General features: G+C 42.2%; 1 protein-coding gene across 3 annotated transcripts in view; it reads right to left on the bottom strand.

Moving 5' to 3' along the window:
- Window positions 1–688: 688 nt before the first annotated feature.
- ssbp2a (single stranded DNA binding protein 2a) overlaps window positions 689–20,940 on the bottom strand; it is a 50,133-nt gene continuing 29,881 nt past the window's right edge. Inside the window, exons 5-17 of one of the 3 annotated variants that reach the window (XM_084551497.1) lie at window positions 8,676–8,765; window positions 7,316–7,375; window positions 7,153–7,219; window positions 5,929–6,026; window positions 5,785–5,852; window positions 5,332–5,380; window positions 5,212–5,247; window positions 5,073–5,127; window positions 4,909–4,979; window positions 4,746–4,824; window positions 4,604–4,632; window positions 4,401–4,499; window positions 689–4,084 (exon numbers count right to left, since the gene is read on the bottom strand). In XM_084551497.1, coding sequence (XP_084407623.1) covers window positions 4,055–4,084; window positions 4,401–4,499; window positions 4,604–4,632; window positions 4,746–4,824; window positions 4,909–4,979; window positions 5,073–5,127; window positions 5,212–5,247; window positions 5,332–5,380; window positions 5,785–5,852; window positions 5,929–6,026; window positions 7,153–7,219; window positions 7,316–7,375; window positions 8,676–8,765 — 831 coding nt within the window. In that variant the 3' untranslated portion in view covers window positions 689–4,054. Of the gene's footprint in view, window positions 4,085–4,400; window positions 4,500–4,603; window positions 4,633–4,745; window positions 4,980–5,072; window positions 5,128–5,211; window positions 5,248–5,331; window positions 5,381–5,784; window positions 5,853–5,928; window positions 6,027–7,152; window positions 7,220–7,315; window positions 7,376–8,675; window positions 8,766–20,940 lie in introns of all 3 variants that reach the window. The other 2 variants (XM_084551496.1, XM_084551495.1) reach the window with 2 other exon arrangements.

Genomic DNA, 20,940 nt, shown 5'->3' with positions numbered 1-20,940 from the left:
CACATAAAAATGAATGCCAGTTACTTTATGCTTATGCTGTCTTAAAGTTTAACAGTCACCAGTTACATTTTGTTTCCAAAATGCAAAGTCAGATCACCCCTGTGAGTGAGAGGGTGATCCAGGAGCTATGAATATTGCAGGAGCTCTTCATGGTCTTATGTTCCAGCCTTGAATATCTGTTTTTCCACAAATCTAGACCCAGTGAGAGAGTGCCTTTTAAAAACATGTACACATTATGTTACTGTACAATTGGAAGTGAGTCAGGGTTAATACTTGCAGAAACAGCACTCTTTACAGCGGCTGTTTACGCTGAGGACAATGTACTGTACACGTCTACAATCCTCCTGAGGTTTAAGCAGCTTCTGCACAGCGTGAATCTGAGCTTTGAGTCGGTGAGGAGAGAGCCAGCACAGCTAAACCGAACTGAGTTGGCATGATCTACAGCACGAACAGGAAAACTGCAAGGAGAATGAAGACTCGCAGAAGATGCGATAGGACAGAGAAGGCTTGGTTGAAATACATCTTCACGGATACGAGAGCAGAGAGAGACCCTAAAACTCCTGTTGACTCCTTCATTAGCATGTATGTGTAGAATATAGGGATACATATCTACTATGTGGTAAATGCATTTTTAAACACACAAGTACTTTTTAAAGCACAAAATGCTGAGGACTTCTGGGCAATTTGAGAGTTGCACACATTCCCTCCTGCTTTCCTGAATTATTCCTTCTGTGGACGATGGCTGGATCTTTCTTTTTCTTTGTGTGCTGTGTGTTTGAGGGCAGAAGCTAAGAGAAATATGTATATGTAGCCTATATATAAAACAAAGAAGCTGAATCAAGGGCAACCAGACCTGTAGGGTTTCTTGGAGACCTTTCTTCTCGCTCATCCAAGAGAAAACTCCTATTTAAAACCCTATAGCTGGACGACTACTTGGATGAGTGGCGAAATGTCTTCAAGAAACCCTGCGAGTCTAGTTGTCCTCATTTCAGGTTGTTTTTGGATATACCATGACAATGCACAAACAACACATGGTCTGCGATGTGTACAATCTAGTAAGAATCTTAAGAATCACAGTGCTGGTTGGAGAGGGATTAGCGATGAGAAGACTGACAGCACTTTTAGGTCTGTGTGTTTAATTAGCATTCAATTAGCTTAGCTTTGCTCAGCATGCAGACTGTGCCCAAGGGAACAAACATCAACTTGTCAGCACCTCTAAAGCTCACAAATTATAAAAGTATAGTTGTTTTGAGCGATTAAAAAAAACTAAGTGTACAAACAGGCCATCATTTTATGTTGTTGTATTATTTGCAGGCTAAATTAGCCTGTCCTTTGCATGGATGTTGTGTTCTCACTCATGAAGGCCTCGTCTGGATGTTTTCTAGCGCAATCAAGGACTGGGGCTCCAAAATGGTATTGATGAGGTTACTTTTCAATCATCCAGGTCTTGGTAGATTGGAGAATCAAAGTTGAAACAAAGGCAACTAGACTCCTTGTATTTTCTTGAAGATACCTCACCACTTATCCAAGTGACTTCTTCAGTTCTAAATGACTTGTGGGGAGTTTAGGTTTTGTTTGTTTTGTACCCGTTTTACCCCTCAATGAATCTATTATTGTCTAAAAACACATTAATGGCGAGAGACTGCAACCTCCTCCTGCAATCTTGGTGGCAGGATGAATCGGGTTACACTCATTTTGACTTTACATACTCAGAATTATTTGGCACAGCCTGCTTCTTCAACCTTTAGATCACAAGCTAAACTTATCTCATAATATGGCATTGCCAGTGTGGCTTACCAAAGCTCAGCTGCAAACTCTGGGCGGTATTATTACTGAGTCAATCTTTGCTCCAAGTGCTGTCAATGTGGGAAGAATATTGAACCACAAAAACAAGCGAAACACAAAATGCGACTATATAAGCCGTCTACAAACACACTCAAATACATCCTCAAGTCCTCACAAATGACAAAAGCTGACACTTTGACTAAGGGAAGAGAAGCTTTATACCAGCATATTCAAAACCCATGAAACTTCTCTGTGTATTTACAAAAACATAATACAAGAATAAAAAAGAGAAAATGAACACATCACAAATGGAGTCCCACATACCGCCACAAAACAGAAAAAAAAAAACATGATCCGATTTACAAATGCATCTTCTTAAACTCCCACCTATGGCTTCGATCTAACACAAAAACAAAATAAAACATCTCTGTTCAGCTGTGATGGTGCATCCTCAGTCCATCGCTCCCTTTTGCAGTAATTCTCTCCAGAGTTATCTTTAAATAATAATAATAATAATAATAATATCAAATACACATACGAGACAGAGGAGCTACATTTGTGAGCTGTACACTTCGCAGTTAGGGGAGGGAAAGGAGAATGTTCACAGGAGTATTGACCCTTTGTACATGATGATAATTCATCTTGGGCAGTGAAAAAAGTTTTGAACATTGATTAAAAACAAGCTTACTTTTTAGCTTTCTGTACCAACCAACTTTTCATATCATACTAAAATCACAGTTTAGCCGGATGACGATTAAGTGATTGAGTGTCCAAAGTGACCGCTTATGGTTTCTCATTTTAACATTTTATGTCAGAAGATTATGGACCATTGTAGCTTCAGGACACACAACCGATGAATCAACTGGGTCCAGAATTAGAGACGAGAGAGGCCTCAAAAAATTATTTAACAACTGGTTCACTTACATTTTGCAGTCCTCATGTGGTCAACAAAGTGTCCCAGAAAGTCCCACAAAACAGGTATTGTTATACCACTGATACTGGGGAGTCTTACAGGTTTTCTTGCAGAAAATGCATCGCTTCATTGTAAAAAAAATTGGCCAAAACATTTTGTCTGTACAGTGCTGTTGAGTATTAACCTTTGTGCTAACAAAGTTACACCTACCATAGTGCCTAATCTCATATGACTTAAAAGAAGACTATGGAACTTTTGAAAGAAGAAATAACACATTCTCCGTATTACACGTATGGTTACTTATAAAAAAGTACAAATGTTCAATTCAGAATTCACTCAGGGGTTTTGTTTATGCAGGTTTACTTGGCCTGTTATTAAAAGTAGCTTTTGATTGCTAAAGCTTATATATAGAAATATATATATATACAGTATATATATATTTCTTTTTAATGGATATTATAAAGCCACTTACGCATTCTGTTTTAACACTGACCATTTTCACTGAATGGTTACCGTTCAACAAAAGTTCATAGTCTCATTTTAAGCCTTGAGCACACTTGTTAAAATAACCCTTTAACGTAATTTCAAAATGAAAACGCAAACATATATTTCAGATTGTGCTGAAGTCCTTGTGTAAATTAGGATTATTGTCTTAATGCTTGTCGTCTGCCTTATCGGCTGAGACAGATGGAAACACAAAACACAACGTTGGTGGTGTTACAGATTTAGACAACCATAAGTGCCAAAAGAGCTACGAATAACTGCACAAGCCTCAAATAAATCCATGTGGCAATATGGCTGTGACGTTTGACCGCTTGTCTTCTGATAATTGATAAAGTAAGTTGTCGAGAAAAGACAAAAGATAATGCCAACCAGGTTGACTGATCAATGACTCAATCAAAATGTATTCTTAACTATTCAAGTCCTTGGGAATTTAAACTTCAGTTTACTGCATGTTGTTTGTTTGGGTATTAAACTCTGTGATATGATGCAAAAGGCAGAAAACATCTGTCTGTAACAGGAGTGTGCGCACTGTCTCCTACACGCTGTATGCAAATATACAAAGAGTTCTCCTCTGGGTCGTTTCAATTTGGTTCCTTTGTACAGTCTCATGGTTGCAGAGGAAGAACGGATGAATGTAGCAGAGTCACCACTTAGAACAGGAGAAGAAACAGGACAGAAACCATGGAGGGGTCGGGGGCGGTGGAAGGATGGTGCCTGGGGGCAACTGTCCCGACTGGGCAGGTGGTCGCAGAAGAAGAGTCACCGGGCTAGATGACGTCACATCCTGTCCCTCTCCTTTTCACCCACCCACACCAGGTCACTGAGCGACGGACCAAACTGCTTCCAGAGCCTTCACACGCTCATCGTCATGTTTGGAGAATACTGCAGAGATGAGTTGGGGAGAAACAAGTAAGTGTGTGTGTCTGTGTGTGTTTGTTTCAGAGAGGGAATTATAATTATTTTACTTGACACTTATATCCTGAATGAAGAAATACCGATGTAGCTGTATGAAGTAATCTGGAGATTAGAAATATTCTTAATCATTAAAGATATAAAATAATACCAATTCAATTCAGTTTTATTGATATAGAGTCAATTACAATCCATATATATGATTTTTAGTTAAACGTATTGCTACACTAGATTTTATGGGAGTTCTCTGCAACCACCGGTGTTCAGCAGATGACACTCGACTTACACTTTCATTCTGAAAAGGGTTGAGGAAGTTTCCTCCCATCTCTCCATCCTCCCTGGGCGTCCCCGGTTGGTTGCTCATACTTAGGTTACCAGGAGAGTTCTGTTCAAAGGTAAGAAAAAAAAAAGAGCAGTGATTGCTACTATTAGAGCTGCAAAAATCTTAAATGCATCTGCAAGCTACAAGTTTACAGCAGCTTCTCTTACCTTGGGGAGACTGTCCATATCACCCGATCCTGAGGAGGGAAACACAAGAATGAACATAAATCAAATCACCGTGATCAAATGAAAGCTTCCTCCTTATGAACCAGTCAAAGATTCAGTCCCAGTGTAAGACATATTCTTTTACCTAAGGATCCATTCATGTGATGGGGCTCCATTCCGGCCATTCCCCCTAATGGTCCGTCGCTACCTGCACCCATAGGGAACTGAGAGAGCGGTTCACACGTAAGAGGGATTACCATCAACTGAAACTCTAACATGGAAGTACTTCTGCACCCACACAGACTCACATTTGGTCGGCTTCCGCCCGGAGGGACTGTGTTTATCATCGTGTACATGTTGTCGCCAGAGTTGGTTGAATCTGATGAGAAAAACACACAAAAAAACAACACAATAAGAGGATATAAAGTCTTTAACATGTGTAAACACACGCATAGACAAACACAGGGCTTACCTGCTGGGCTCGGCATTATTGGGGTTCCGGGTGGCCCTCCTCCTCCTGGAGGTCCCTGAAACCAGAGTTTGGTTTCCATAACTAATGAATTACAGCCTATTCTGCTAAATCAGAACAGCGTCAACTTGAACATACATACCACATAACTTCCTGGAGATGCAGATGAGTAAGGGGTCTAAGAAAATACAGAAGAAAACCTTTTAAGGAATGAAATAAACAAGTTTTTGTCACATTTAAGACTCTTTGTTTGAACACTTACAGAGTTGGAGTTTGGAGGATTCGGCCAAGGTCTACCGCCACCAGGTCCCCTGGAACACACACACATACACACACATCACTTTCTGCTTTCGGCTGGCTTCTTTGTTTCTAATTTATTTGGGCTAAGTTGGCAACAACAAGCTCTTCTGGTGCCAAAGAAAGGTGATGGGAACAACAAGTTAAAAAAAACAAAACAAAACAAAAGACGACAAAACAGAGGAAAGACACCTCCAGTTTCAAATACAGTTAAGTTGCAGCAAAGCCACACCACCGACTGTAGTTAGAGATTAAGGATATTTAGCATTGTTTTCAAAGTGAGAGAGACTGAGTTTGTTTACAGCTTAGGAAAGAGAGAAATAGGAGTGAGATGGGTGGTTTTGTTTCTTTAGGCATCCCTCCTCGTGGCTGTCTGTGTGTGTGTGTCAGTAGATTACATTACTCATATACCACTCACATGCTCATTCCAGGCATCCCAGGACCAACCAGGGCGTTCAGCGGTGGTCTCATGCCCCCTCCATAGTTCTAAAAAAGAAAACACCAAAACTATACTGAGTTACATGGACAAGAGAGTAACTACTGGAAACAATGCTTTGTAAACGTTCCTACAAATTATTTGGCTGCAAACCTGAGGCCCTAATGGCACCATGCCTCTGGGTGGAGTCATCCTCTGCATCGGCCCTCCCATATTTGGATGACCTGAAGCACAACAAAAAAATAATCAAGGTTTAGTATTTTTCTAACCGGGGAAGTTGTTCTTCAGTTGACCATTTCTGCAAATATGTACCCTCGTCGCCTTCTGTTGAGCTGGAAGTCATTTCAAGCGTTACTGTGAACAGCCCCTGAAAGCTCAACTCCTCCTCTAAACAAGCGCTTTTTGTATTTTCACACATTTGTCTAGACCCGGCGGTGTGTTTTCGAGTCAAAGGAATAACAACAAATTTAGAGACGATGAGACCAAATACACCAGTGATTGTAGAACATTACATGTGCTTCGGTTACACGCTGGCTGAACAGCAACTGAACATCCCGAGTCTTTGTACTTATGCATAATTTATGTGTTGTGTGGAGGAGTTAGTAGTTTGTGTAAATGGGGCTGTGCTTAAATGATAAGATGAGATCTTTTTTTTTATATATAAACAATCAACACATGGCATGAGGAGACAGTAAGCATGAATTCATCTCACTAACAAGTACCCACAGACTGACGTGCATCTGTGCTGCAGAACGTCACTGCAGCGGTAAAACAATTAAAAACACATAAACCTGCCACACTGAGACATACTGTATCGTGCAGTTATGATGCATGAGGCGAGTGTGTCTTCTCCTCTCATCAAACATTGACAGAGTCTATAAAACTATTTTGCATGCTCTGTGATATCTAATGTGACCCTCTGGAGATCAAAACTATGAATACATGTCACTGTAATGAAAGAAATGTCAGTCAGTGCAACAGTGTGGCTCTTTAATGTGTTTTCTTTGTGTATTTTTAATCCAAGCTAACAGCTAAGCTGGTCCCCAGGTTTGGTTCTGACTGAAATATTTCAAAAATGATTTGATGGACTGTCATTCTTTCTTATTTTTTGGTCTTTTGAGGAACAGCCCTAACCCTAACTGTTCCTTAGTGAAATGTCAAGACAGCTTTTGGATGGATTGCTACGATATTGGTGGATGATTCTCATTCTCGTTAAAATTTTTGGGATGTCAGCTGAGCGGCAAAAACTCTACCAAGCTTTGCTTCGAAAAAGAAAATAGTATTTGGCTGAAAAAGAAAAGATAAAATCATGTCAGCGTTGTCTGTGTAGGTCAGTGTGTCTGTGTGTACCTTGCTGTCTCGTGGGATCCATTCCACTTGGTAACATGGGCTGGCTACCTGGAACTCCTCCAAGTCCCTGCAGAGTAAATAGAGATCCATCTCCTGCATTATCACCTCTGTCACACAGATACTGTCCATTTCTAATATCTGTTTATGTCTCTGTGGCTCTTACCTGATTGGGTAATCTGAGGGGCGGTCTGGGTCCTCCGGGGTATCGAGGTGACATAAATGGCTGAAGATCAGATAAACATAATGTTCAAATCACTTAAAACCTCAATAAATGGAAATATTATGACAAAAGTGTTGGGCTGTCAAGCCGTGTGAGAAATAATATAATTTTACAGCCATTTTCAGTGAAACAAAAGGGTTTTGTTGTTTTCACAACCTCTGTGACTCTTCTGACAATTTTCTTTGGGCTCATTTTCTTTTAACAGCAGCTGTATGACAGCAGAGCGGGGCGGTGAACCGCATTTTTATTGGTTTGAATTTATGTGGGGAAAAAAAATAAGAGAATAAAGGATGAAGTTAATAATGATGTCAGAGCATGTGTCGACTGAGTGGAATTTGGCAGCGTGTGGGAGAAGCTCTTTTGCACCTGTGAGTGGGTTTTCACTTGTCCTCACCACAGACAGTAGCAATGCTGCTGCTATGTCTGCTGTACAAATACCACGGCGGTGATAAAAGCTTGCATGGAGTGCTGGAGATGCAATACTATGATCTGCCACTAGAGAGCAATGCTCCTCTTAATTTGATCAGGGTGTTCTCCTAATTCACTCTCTCAGCCCAAGACTGATCAAATGAATACAGAAAGAGTATTTTAGCTCTATTCAAGTACGATAAGAACGTAAAATGTTGTTTTTATGTCAACAAATAAATTCAACAAAGCACAAAGCGAGTTGAGAATGTGTGAGTCAGTGAACGACTTCATTATTAGAAAATTAACAGAGATTGAATAAGTAAAAGATATCTGCAGGCACAAATCTGCATTTACTCTGCTAATGTTATGCAGTTAATCAGCTGTGTAGATACTCTCTGATCTGGTCCAGACACAAAAAAAAAAAAAAAAACCTGAATGATAAACTGGGAATCAGGTAATTGTTGTAAATTAGTTTAGCTGATAGGTCTTGACAAGACCTACTTCAAAGAGCAACTGATCTCCAGACAGAGATGGAAAAGGCTGTTCAGGCTCACATTTGAGTTTTTGAAAGCGGGGCTAAGAAATGCCTCGGAAGGCTATTGATCTGTGTGTCAGACGCGAGTGTCTGAATTTGACTGATAATGACAGCTAATCAATGGGCGACTGGCAGAGTCCTTCAGGGATGATCTGGGGGAATGCTGCATGTGCGCGTGCGTGTGCGTGTGCGCCTTTGATTTATTTTTCCTGTCAGACGCTGTTCTCCCTCTGTTCTGGTAAACACAGTGGTGCATCCTCACGTGGATGAATGCAGATTGTACACGCACTCTAAGGTGCATTTACATATACAGTTGAGTGCTTCTTTGAGGAACAGTATGCACTCGTATGCACTGTGTACCTGAAAGAATCCCGGAGGGACTGGCCCGACTGGCATGCCTTCTCCTGGGGGGAGATTCCCAAGGACGGGGCTTGGAGCTGCTGCAGCGCTCTGAAAGAAAGAGGTGCACGTCTCAAACTCGGCTGCAAATCAAAAAAAACTCAACACGTCTCTGCTCCTAAGAAAAAATATAAGTGGTTTTACATGAGTACCTTAATTTTAAACTAATATAATTTTACCACGTCCGCCAACTTTTTCTTTTAAGTCTTAAAACTCCTTATCATCTTCATCCAGCAATCCTGCATTACCAACATTTCAAAACCTCATTGACGCTGCCATCTTTGATCCATAAAAATTAGCAATCCAAGGGTCTTCCCCCATCTCTCTCCTGTGTCTCCCTCAGTGGGATATTTCCTGTTTCTGCAGATGCCCTGCCATGCCGGCCCAGGTTTATTTTTATACATTGTGTTTTTTTGTTGTGCTTGTCCCAGACGGGTGGCGCTGGATCATTTCAGCACTGCCTCTGTCTGCTTCCTGTGGCATTGTACTGCTTACCCGGAGTTACCACCCAGCACCGGCCTCTTCCTCATCCTCATTAGGAACGGACAACACACAGTGCGGGAGAGTGTACATCCATATATATATATATATGATGTGTGAACGGTGAGCACATAAAGCCAGGATGTCTGAATGTCTGTTTTTTTCCAGTATCTGCCCACTCTCTGTTCTATTTTTCTGATCTTCTCTCTCACTTTCTGAAGGCACCGGCTGCGTGTAAAGAGCTCCACTGAAATTCACCCACGGTCTCTCTCTGAAGTTTCCGCCAGCTGACTTTTTAGGTCAGACAGGAACAAGGTTTAATCAGAGCTGAGATAAAAGCAGACTGACGACACTCCTGTATCCTCCTCTGCTCCACCCCACCACCCTCGCTATTCCCTCAGCCTCCCTAATTCTCCTTCACATCCCCCCAGTCGTCCGTGTTCGGCAGCGGGGAACGGGATGCGGTGCAGGTTTTCAGATTCCATATTCTTCTGCCTGCGTTTGTCTCAGCAGATGAACGTACAGATGGACACAGACGGATGTCGTGTCGCCATGGTTCCGTGGTGAGGGACAGGATTTGGTTTGGTTGTGTTGTCTGAGCGTGCAACATCATGCACAGCATCAAGTGCGCGTTGTGGTTTTGTGAGAGTTCTACCCCCCTCCCCACTTTCTTTCCCTCTCCCTTCTCGCACCCTGGATTACCCAGAATGCCTTTGCTCCCTGGCAGCTTAGAGGTCTGCTGAGTTTGCCTTGACGCAGAGAGAGAGAGAGGGAAAGAGTGAGGGAAAGAGAGAGGGAGGGAAAGAGGAGAAAAGAGGACAAAGCAGAGATTATGAGTGTGTGTGTGTGCATGCGGCGGTGAGTGTGTGAGTGCGCAATGTTTGTGCAGGAAACGAAGAACTGGGGGAGGAAAAAAAAAAAAAAACCTACCTGACCTGCTGACAAAGCAGCATTTTCCAAATACAACAACAAGAAAAAAAAAAGAGAGAGAGAGAAAGAAATCCAAACAACATGCCAGGATATCTCCAGGCCCCGAAACCAGCACCACCTTCAATCCACGAAAACAACACCGAGTGTTTTGCTACTGACGACCTCCCTTGATTGTGACAAATCAGACTCAGTCTAATGACATTAAAATCAGAATGAATCACGCGGGATTCAGAAAGCGTCCGCAGAAGAAAAGCTGTGAGTCTTTTGTTTGTTCTGGATCCGTCAGAATCGGAGCAGTCACGCTGTTTGCACAGGGATGTGAAATTAGTTCGGTCCAAATCTGATGCCTGATTGGGAAATAGGTTCATTTGTTTTCTGGCCGAGTTAAAGGAGAAGGTTTTCAAGCCAGAGCAGTAGGAGTAAGGACAAAAGGCGAGCGTGGCTCTGCGGAAGGTAAAAAAGAAATCAAATATAAAGTGCCTCCATAGTCTTGTTGGTTTAATGTATGCAAAAAGGAAAATAAAACTGATGGTGATAATTCACCACACCATTTTATGGCCGGTTGCGGCAGCTTCTAAACCCGGAGCAAACTTTTCATATTTTGGAAACGCCAGTGTAGCCAAAAGCACTGATGAGTCTTCAACAGTTAAATGTCCCGCTTATATGGAGGTCCCTTTTTTTTCTCTCCATGTTTTGTCATACGGGCCTAAAAAATCTCACAGCAATAACAAATAAATGATCACACAAGCTGAACTTACGCGTTAACACACACACGGCCTGATGCCAGTTTTCCCACACAAGCTCACTAAACAGCATCTATAAAGTCAGCTGAGTTGAACCGATGGACACAATACCAGTCGATAAAGCTCAAGCATTGATAGAGTCATGAGACCTGGTATCGCTACAGAGTTGCTGTCTGCTTCGGTATGACATGTATAAATCTAACTAAACAACGCTCGTCTCTGTCTCAGTTACACTCATTACCTTTATCAGCTGATTTGTGGGCAGTGATGGAGAAATAAATGTAATGTTTATTCCGCCGGTAAGCTGATAGCAGTTTAATTAACCATGGTGATGTGCTGAGACCTTTAGCATTCAAAACCAATGCAGTCACTCATGGCTGCTGATAATTATGTTGACAGTGAGATTGCAGGGCTTCACCTGATCCACTCTGACCACATCAGCCCAGTCAAGTTATCTCACTTATCTCACAGTGCAGTGATCAGGAAACGACTGTTTGCCGCTGGTTGTCATTCACACACTGCTCTGAACGACCCTGACTTGGTAAATGCTTGTTTTCCAGTTCTTTTTAAATACATTTTAATATTGATTCACCGCAGCCAAGCTCGGCGTATTCCATCGCTTAACCTTGCTAAGCGAACCGAACGTCCACTGATTGTTAATGAGTCTACCATTTACACCTCACACATCGGTGTTTATACTTTTCTGACAAGTCCAAGTGGAAGGAACAATGGGACACGTTAGCGCGGTATTGTAAGGCGCCTTATCGCGAGAGTGCAACCGTGAGCTGGGTTGCAGCGTGTGGTGAGTCTAGGTGCGCTTCTGAGCTTAAACCTGGTCAAATTTCCCATTTCATTCGATGGAGTTCATTGCAGATTCAATTTGCAGGCAAATTCTAAGGCCCCGTTATAAGACCCAGATTGTCTCACAAATGAAATTCTAAGCTGTTAAATAATAACTTCTTCTTCTTCTTCTACTTTAGTGTGTAAATGCAGACACTGGTTAGTAAATGCACACAATTAAATAAATCATTTTAGAGAGGCATAAGGCAAATGAGCCCTCCTTTGTATCACATGTGTACCCCTTACAAATTACCTGACCGCCTGTTCTGTTTAACACGGTCTTAACTTTCTTTCCTCGTCCATATTTACAGTTTTGCTCTCTCTTCCTTGATTGATTTCAGCTCAATAATTCGAAAGCACCTCAGTCAGTTCTTCCGCCTGCCCATTCGGCAGCCCCGTTACATCAAAGCTTTTGATTTCAGGAGTCATCGAACCGCTCAGTGATTTGCTCTCCGTGTACTGCTATGATCCCGTCATTCTGGTAACTGGCACCCTAACCGAAAAGGCGTGAAACCTGAGGCGGTGGAACGGCCCCCGCGTGTCCTCAGATGAACACCTGCACCTCCTGGCAAACTCATTTGTTGCATAAATTATTCAAAACACCGCCCGCCAGGAGAACACTACAGTACAGCAGACATACACAACAAGGCATACAGTAAGGCGCGCGGCAACAACACTGAACCAGTCTCATACGATGTCTTTATGAAATGAGGCAACATGAGATTTTAAAAAAGCACGTGCAAAAATAGATACAAGATGTCCAGGAGTTAAGTGTTAAGTGAAGGCAGGAATCCCTTTTCCCATGTGTTGACTAAAACAACAAGTCCACTTGCACCCTTCTGTCATCGTAGATCAACACAAACTGTGATAATGTGTATAATCCCTCCTTCTGAAATGACACGTTTTATTGCTATACAACCACAGCGTTTTCTCTTCTGTGGCATCTTTTGCTTTATGTCGGCGAAATGATCAAATCGTGATGAGCTTTACCAGAGAAAATACAAAAATCCATTGAGGTTTAAATGGAGTGTAATTGCGCTACAGCTCGCCACTTTACAACTTAATCAGACTTTCTCCGCACTACATTCACAGTACACTAATTCCATCAGACTAAAGGGCTCAGTAATACTTAATGAGATAACTTGCAAACTCTTTCATCCCTATATGTTTACAGATTGTGTCCCCCGCTAATGTGTGTGTGCACGTGCGTTCGTGTGTGCATGTGTGCGCGAAGGTGGGGGAGTCATTTTCATTCAGTGCTGCAGAGACGGGGAGAGACACTCAGAGATGCGTGAGTGGAATCTCAAAAGACTGTCTGTGTCTATCTTCTCTCTCTCTCTCTCGCTGAGTGTTTATCTGTCTCTCTCTCTGTGTCTCAGCCTGCGTCCGCCGCTGTCTGCTTTTTCCACCTCTCAGTCCCTCACGGTCACACGAACCAGCTCTGTCTCATTTTCTTTTGTATTCGTACACCAACGCACAACGATAAGTTCCCATCACACACATGGAAGTAGATTTAAATGATAAGACTGATCCAGCTTTGTAGTGTCAACAAATCCCAGTGTAGCAAAGTCTCCTTCTTCCTCCAAAGTATTAGATACACACAAATGAGCAGACGTGTTTCTTCATTATGAACATTGCAGTTTATTTTGATTCACTCCAAAATACACTGTTTTGCTGCAGTAAAAACTTAATTGGCTAACTAAACGTGTGTAAACAACCCATCTACATACACACCAATCAGCCACTAACACCACCAACTAACAAGAGAAGTAAATAACATCGATCATCTTGTGACAATTCAATGTTCTGCTGGGAAACATTTGGACCTGGCATTCATGTGGATGTTACTTAGACATGTAGCACCCACCTAGACCAGACCAGGTACCCCCACCCCATAGCAATGACACTCCTTGATGGCAGCAGCCATCCCCAGCAGGATGCAGCCTGACACAGGCACAGACACAAAAAATGGTTTAAAAACAACTCAAAAAATTTGAGAAACGGGACAAGGTGTTGACCTGGCCTCCAAATTCACTAGATCCCAAAGTGACCAAGTATCTGTGGGATGCACTGGAACAAGCCTGATTTACAGAGGCCCCTCCCCTCAATCCATAGGACCCAAAGGTCCCCACTAACAACATCCTGTTGCCAGACACCACAGGACGCCCTCAGAAGGCCAATGTCCATTCTCTGATGAGTCACAACTGTTTTGGAGACACAAGAGAGACCTACACAATGTAAGGAAGGTGGTCATAATGTTATGTCTGATCGATGTATATTCATTATCTACAACTGTTTTTTTCTTAAAGAGCTTGACCTTCCCAGCTTTGATTGGGCAAGAGGCGGGCACACCCCGGAAAGGTCGCCAGTCTTTCGCAGGACTAACACAAAGAGACAAGCAACCATTCACACTCACAGGCACACCTATGGCCGATTTAGAATCACCAACAATGGCCTTCAACAAATACACTATTTATTCCTGGGTTCATAGCTGTTTTTTTAATTACTTATCTTCTTTTCACATTTATATACTTAAAATGATATGGTGTGGTTGCACATCACATGAGTAAAAAGGCCATCACAAAATACGGTCTCACTGCTGGTCAATTGGTCAATCTCATATATTTTACAGAACAGATGATCTACTCAAAAAGAAATAGAAGAAAAATGTTGTTATATACCCAATGAAACAGTTAAACGTTATCATCATGGAAATGATACAATTTTTCCTTTGTGAGTAAAAAAAAACAGACAAAAAAAAAAACAACTTGTAAACTGACCAACTCGGACAGCCTTTTGGGTAAGGGGCGGTGGCGGGGTGTGGGAGGGTTACCACTGAGTCTCAAGGCCACGCGCAAGTACATCAGGATCTACAAATGACACACTACACAGGAAGGAACTCCGTCCCTCCTCCCTCACCCTCTTTCCCGCTCCCTCCATCCTCTCAAATGCCATTAGTCCACTTCCTGAAGGGAGGGAGGGAGGGAATGGAAAGAAGAGAAGCTACCATTCTGCATGACACACATTCTCTCTCTCTCTCTCTCATATGCATACATGCACACAGTATCAAGACAAACACACATTCATGTATTAGAGTGTGAGAGTGGAAATGCAATAAGATGATTGATTTTTGCATTACTGCACTGTATATGCACAGAATAAAACTTTTGTGTGTCAAAAACACAACTCCAGAATGTATAACTAAAGGTTTTATATGAGGTAAACCAGCCACAAGAAAAAAGAGACAGAGAAGGTTAGCAGTGTAGAGATGAGAATGGGTGGGCCCTGCCTTTAACCATGTATTATTCACACTCTCCCGTAGCAGGCCAGATCAACACACTGTGGAATCTTGAGCCAAACTCACTTTTCAATTTTAAGGCTGATGGGCTCAGAATCGCCCTCTGGTATTCCTATCTTCCTTTCTTAAAACAAAGACATACCATATAATACAGCGGTGCCAAAAATCTTTGTGCATTTCATCCCAGAGCTCTGCTTCTCAGCCGAATAGTACCAGAGCTACTGTACTCGCAAAGTCGTGAACCCGCAGGTATCAAGTCTGCTGGACCAAGATCATACGGAATTTCTTAGGACATCGAGTCCAAGGCAAGAGTCAAAAAGCATATTTTTTTCTAGTCTATCAATGCTAGCATGAACAATTACAAATGAAACGAATGTGTCAAAAAAGCTGAGTTAGAACAATCAATAAATGTGCAGCTGTGTTAAAATCCGCATCAGTCAAGACAAAGCTTTCTAAATATTATCCCGTTAGCTTTTTAGGAGAAACTACGATGATTAGGCCACATGTTTACGGCGGGCATTTTCCTCTAATGTCACACTCAGGGTGGGTTTTACCTTTGAATATGGACCTCTGGACTTTCAGGGTCCATCGAACTCTTAAGTTGCTGATAAATCAAGAAGCGGTGAATGACTTTATTAGATTCCCTATGTTAATACATGTTGCAAACAGTAATGCAAGATTTTAAGCTTCCCACGTCCAAGGATGATGACCAATGAGTGCATGAGGAAATCGACTTGAAGCTGCCATTAGTTAAAACATAAGCATTTCTGGAAGACAAGCTTCTGTTGACTGGATCTAACAATATAACCAAAAAATTCAGTTAACTTTACAGTCAGCAGTCAGTCATTACTTTATGTTCAGCAAGAAATATGCACCTCAAAGCCTTGATGTCAAATGTTAAAGGGGAACTACTGTTTTTTACAACCTGGACCTTATTTCTGGCATAAAATACGGTCGTTTACTCACCCATATAACTCTTGTGTAATTTGCAGTCCTTCGGGAGATATTTAGATCAGCGTATATCCATGTAGTGGGAGTGACTGGGGCACCGAAATGCAGCCTCTAAATAACGCATTATCTGCCACGAAACTCATTCATTTCACCAATAAAATAATTTTTTTTTTGCAACATGGCTAAATATTTTTCCTATTCTGAGGTTGTGGATGAACCATAGCAGTAGCAAATTACAGGTAAACAAACCGACCGCTGCAGGCACTCGCAGTGCTCAGAGACAACATCATCCAGGTCAGAAGACATCACAGACCCCGGATGATGATAACAGCTAACTCCGGACTCAACGGGGAATAGCACTAGCGTACGATAACAAAATATTGGTGAAATGAAGATAATGCGTTATTTAGATGCTGCGTTTCGGTGCCCCAGTCACTCCCACTACATGGATATATGCTGATCTAATTATCTCCCGAAGGAATACAAATTACACAAAAGTTATATGGGTGAGTAAACGACCGTATTTTATGCCAAAAATAAGGTCCAGGTTGTAAAAAACAGTAGTTCCCCTTTAAAGGACAATTAGAAATGCGTCTGTTACAGAAATTATTTTGGGGTGGCTAACAACAGACAGTTGAAAACACGTTGATAATATCATAAATAGTTCACAAATATGCAAAGAAGTTATTTTAATAACCGAAAATAGGAACCATCACATAAACAAATGGTTTGTGCATTCTCACGTCTATGGGGAGGAAAACAGGATATGAAGAGAGGAAATGAGCTTTGTGTGTAAATAATTTTATAATCAAAAGCTAATTTCTCTCGTCTGAATTTTCTCCGTTTTATTCTGGCACAACACCCGCTGGCTCGCCGCGTTCCCCGTCTCTGTCCTTCTAAATCTTCGCAATCTTTATCACCTTCGGCAGCACATTATCGTGCACAACAGAATTCCCAGCAGCAGCCGGGACGCTCTCTAGTGTAACATTACAGGTGATTACCTGGTAAAATGGCAGCACACAGCTAATCTACTCGGTCTCTCTGGGCGATTACAGGTGGGTGATATCAACTGCACAGTGGGAGAGACGGTGAAGATTGGCCGCGTTTTCTTTATCACTGATATCATTATCGACCCTTGTAAACATCTCTGAGGCTGTGAGGAGCAGTATAATATGTGAGGTGGAGCCACGGGCTGATGCACTGTCAGATACACGCACAGAGTTGAAAATGATAGTCACTTTGGTGCTGGGGTGTCACACTTCTCTAACCGCTATCGTGCTTGGTTCAACGACACAGGAGGAGATAAGAGAGATGGACTGCACACAGAGGAGAGGGCAAAAAGACACAGAGGAAGATTTAAACGCTTGAGAGGAAGAGGAGAATATTTAATGGATGATCATCAAACACAGAATATTGATTCTGCAGACCTTTAATGATCTTTTAGTTGAATCATTTTAATAATTTGTAATTATGCTGAAATTGCAGAGAAGAAGCTGAGTGAGAAAACTGGCAGAACTGCTGATTCAAAGACTTGCAGCCACAGGAACAACTAGCGAGAAGTTGTCTCGCCTTTCTGTCCTTCTAAGGCTAGAAGGCCAGACAGAAGAGACAGCACGAGATAAGGACATGGGTGTCTACAACAGCAAATAAACCACCGGGGTTAGTTGGGGTCAAAAAGATAACGTGCCACTCCGGTCTTGTCAGCAGTCTCCCACTTTCTGGGGTTCTGCCGCCGCTTCTGCAGCTCAGTCTGCGGATCATTCACTATAATCCCCGTCAATCGCAAAACCTGTAAGGTTGCTGTGTTAACCTTTGTGGCAGTTCTATAGCTGAAGCTTCCACATGGATCGGATGTTAAGGTACACAGTGTGCTTCAAACGTTTCATAGCAGTCTCTTATGATTAAAGATTTAACAGACATACTCTTGAAAGTTGGTGGGTGAAAGCTCAGATAGTAATAAGCCCTTTACTGGTGCAGACACATAACATATGCCCCTGACTCGGCCTCTTGTTCTCATGATCAATAATAACTTGAGTCAAACAGAACAGCCCTGTCCTATAGTATCTTCTTGTCGTTCCCTGCCCTCAGTTAACCTCTCCCCTCCACTCTGTGCCACGGCCTCATCGTTGCCCCTGCCCTGTCAACATCACATAAACGCTTCACCTCGGCATGTCCAAACACGCATGTGACATGACTCAGCATATTACGCCAGTGGAAAACACACTCCTTGGAGAACAGAGGGGTTCGTGCGCGCAGCAGGCCAGCGAAAGAGGAAGCAGTCGCCATGAAGAGGAATGTAGAACATGGGCAGAGATAGACAGGAGGGATGCAGGAGAGAGAGAGGGGGAAAAAAAACTGCTGATGTGAAAGAGACAGGATGAGGCAGTGAGGGGGGCAAGCAGGGGAGGGAGGAGTGGGGGAAACAGTGAGTCATTGTAATGTTTCTGTAAAGAAAACCTAGGGTCTAATTAGGCCTACATATGGTGGGTGTTCAACGCTGAGATTTCCCCCATTTTTTAAATCCGCCCCGGAGATCGTGACAAACATTTCCCTCTCTGTTTTACCTATGGAAATTCCCATTCTTTTTCTCCCCTCTCTCCCTCTTCACTTGGCTCGCTCTTCATTGCCATGGCAATGATGTTACAGTGAGTCACCTCCACATCTCCCTCCTCCTCCACACCGCCAAGATGGAACATGGGAGAGTGTAAGGGAGAGAGACAGAGAGACATGGACGGAGACAGAGAGAGGGGTTGTTGGGGAGGAGGAAGAGAAAGAGCTCTGTTTCCCTGGAAACAGACTGGGGGTCTCTGCAACCCCCATTGGTTCTCCACTGGTTGGAATCAGCTTGTTACCCACAATACTTGGAGCCAACAGAGTCTCTGTTTCTAGGTTGTTAATGTCCGCTCTGTTTTTGCTCTGTCTATTCAAATGCATGCACGCACAAACTCAGAATTCAGGGTTTGCATTTCGTTCCGCTGAAAGCTCAGGTTTGTTTAATGCTATTCTGTAATCATAAATCAGTCCTGATCAGAAACAGGAGCTTATTTTCCATTAGTTAATGAAAGTAGCCGGGAATGGCTGAATGTGCAGCTCCATTTCTGAACTAAAGTAGCGCAATTTGCTGCGTTTTTCTTTTTTTTTTTTTTGTATTATTTCCTGACAAGTTACAGTTTAAAACTTAGAGATAGTAAAATGTGAAATCACCTTCAACATATTTAAATGCAGCATGTGGCAACTCCGACTACATGCAAATCTCAGCTAAGACAGAAGGTTACAAAAGTTTTGCAGCTTTTTAATTGATGGAGATTGCTCGGAGGCAACTCTGCCTGAGAAGTCAGGGGGAAAGAAAGCCCCGCAGTGAAGAACGTAGCTGCAAAAAAAAAAAAAAAAGTTTGATTTCCATGATGGGATGATAATTTCTTTTCTGGACTCCTCAGAGCATCTCTGAAGTGGATTATTTTTGTTAGAAGGTAATCAGCGGATTTAAAACTTTGCATGGATTCTATAATTTTGTGCTCCACTTTAAGCATTAACATCAATTATTCTATCGGAAAAAATGTTCTGGACAAGACGGACAAATGGCAGGAAAGAGTGTGGGGAAGGTGGGCTGCGGGGCGTATAAATGTGCTCACTGAATTTCATGGCAATCGGCTCTTAATGTTTTGATATTTCTTGGGTACAAGTAAAAATTCTTGCCAGGAAAGGTCATCCCGTGTTGCCATGCGTGGGGTGCTAAAAGGAAATTAAACATTAATTATTAGTCGTTTTGAGGTAGCCGCATTTTCTATTGCAACAGTCTTAGAAGCACTGCGTATAACTGTGTCAATGAGGTTGCAGAACATCTTGCAGAACATCGTTACTTAAAGAAAACAACCAGTCAATCACGGTAAAGGCCTTTTTTTCTGTACTGTATCAAAAAAAAACAATCCCCGATGAAAAGACATGCGAAGTCAAGTGTGGATATTCGTGACCTTTTTGATGCAACAGCATGTATTTATACATTTCACAACATGTTTGTTTGTCATTGCAGACAGGAGCTGTTTTCAGTTAAACCGTGTCCTTCTGTCTCTCTCAGACAGCGCAATAGGGTGCATGTGCACTTGTGCTTATCAAACACCGAGCGTGCATCCGTATGTAAACGAACAGAGCAGTCCTGAGTGTTGCTACAAATCTGTGTATCCTTTAGCTTTACAATATGCGAGCGGAATTTGTGCGCTGTTAATAAACTGTGAGAATACATTTCCATGTGTGAGTGGGAGAGCGTTAGCGTAAGATGTGGCAGGGTGAGACGGAGCGTTTTTATCAAAGGGGGTTTGCTCTTGGCGCTGCCTCTTGATCTCTCCTTCCCCTCTAACTGCTGTGTGCCTGCTATCTCCCACAGTGATGCCACACAATGATACCCGGCTCCCCTCGCTGTAATACTTGCTGTAACGCCGCTGTCTGTCTGCTGCACATTTTATGTCTGCTCGATCTGCAGTTCATCCATCTGTTATCCGTCTTTCTTCATTTTAATTGTTGGGGGCAGCCAGAGGGATGAGATCACAATTATTTTTACTGCAGTTTTACCAGTTTAGAGCATCCCAAGACACAGTAAGTCACCCATAAGACCCCCAAGTGCTGCAGTGTAATCTTTTAATACCTCTAAAAATAAAAAAAATGGCATAAAAAACACATCACGTAATTAACTGGGGCAAAGGACGAGTAAATAATAGGTTGAATTGATTAGTCAGTTGACAGAGAATTCATTGACAGCTATTCTGATAACAGGCTATTTGCTTGAGTCATTTCCCCAACAAAAATACCAGCAAAACCGTTCAGCTGCTAGTTTGAGAGTATTTCCTTTGACATGTCATTGAAAATTGCATATTTTGGATATCTATCAGACAAAACAAGACATTTAAAGATGTCAGTTTGACATTTTTCTACTGTGGCCAAGAGAGCTTTTCTATTCTCTCTTTCTTTCTCTCTATCTTCTTTTTTTTTT

Source organism: Chelon labrosus, assembly GCF_963514085.1.
Source record: "Chelon labrosus genome assembly, chromosome: 9".
Lineage (NCBI taxonomy): Eukaryota > Metazoa > Chordata > Actinopteri > Mugiliformes > Mugilidae > Chelon > Chelon labrosus.
This window is presented reverse-complemented; position numbering and strand designations above follow the sequence as displayed.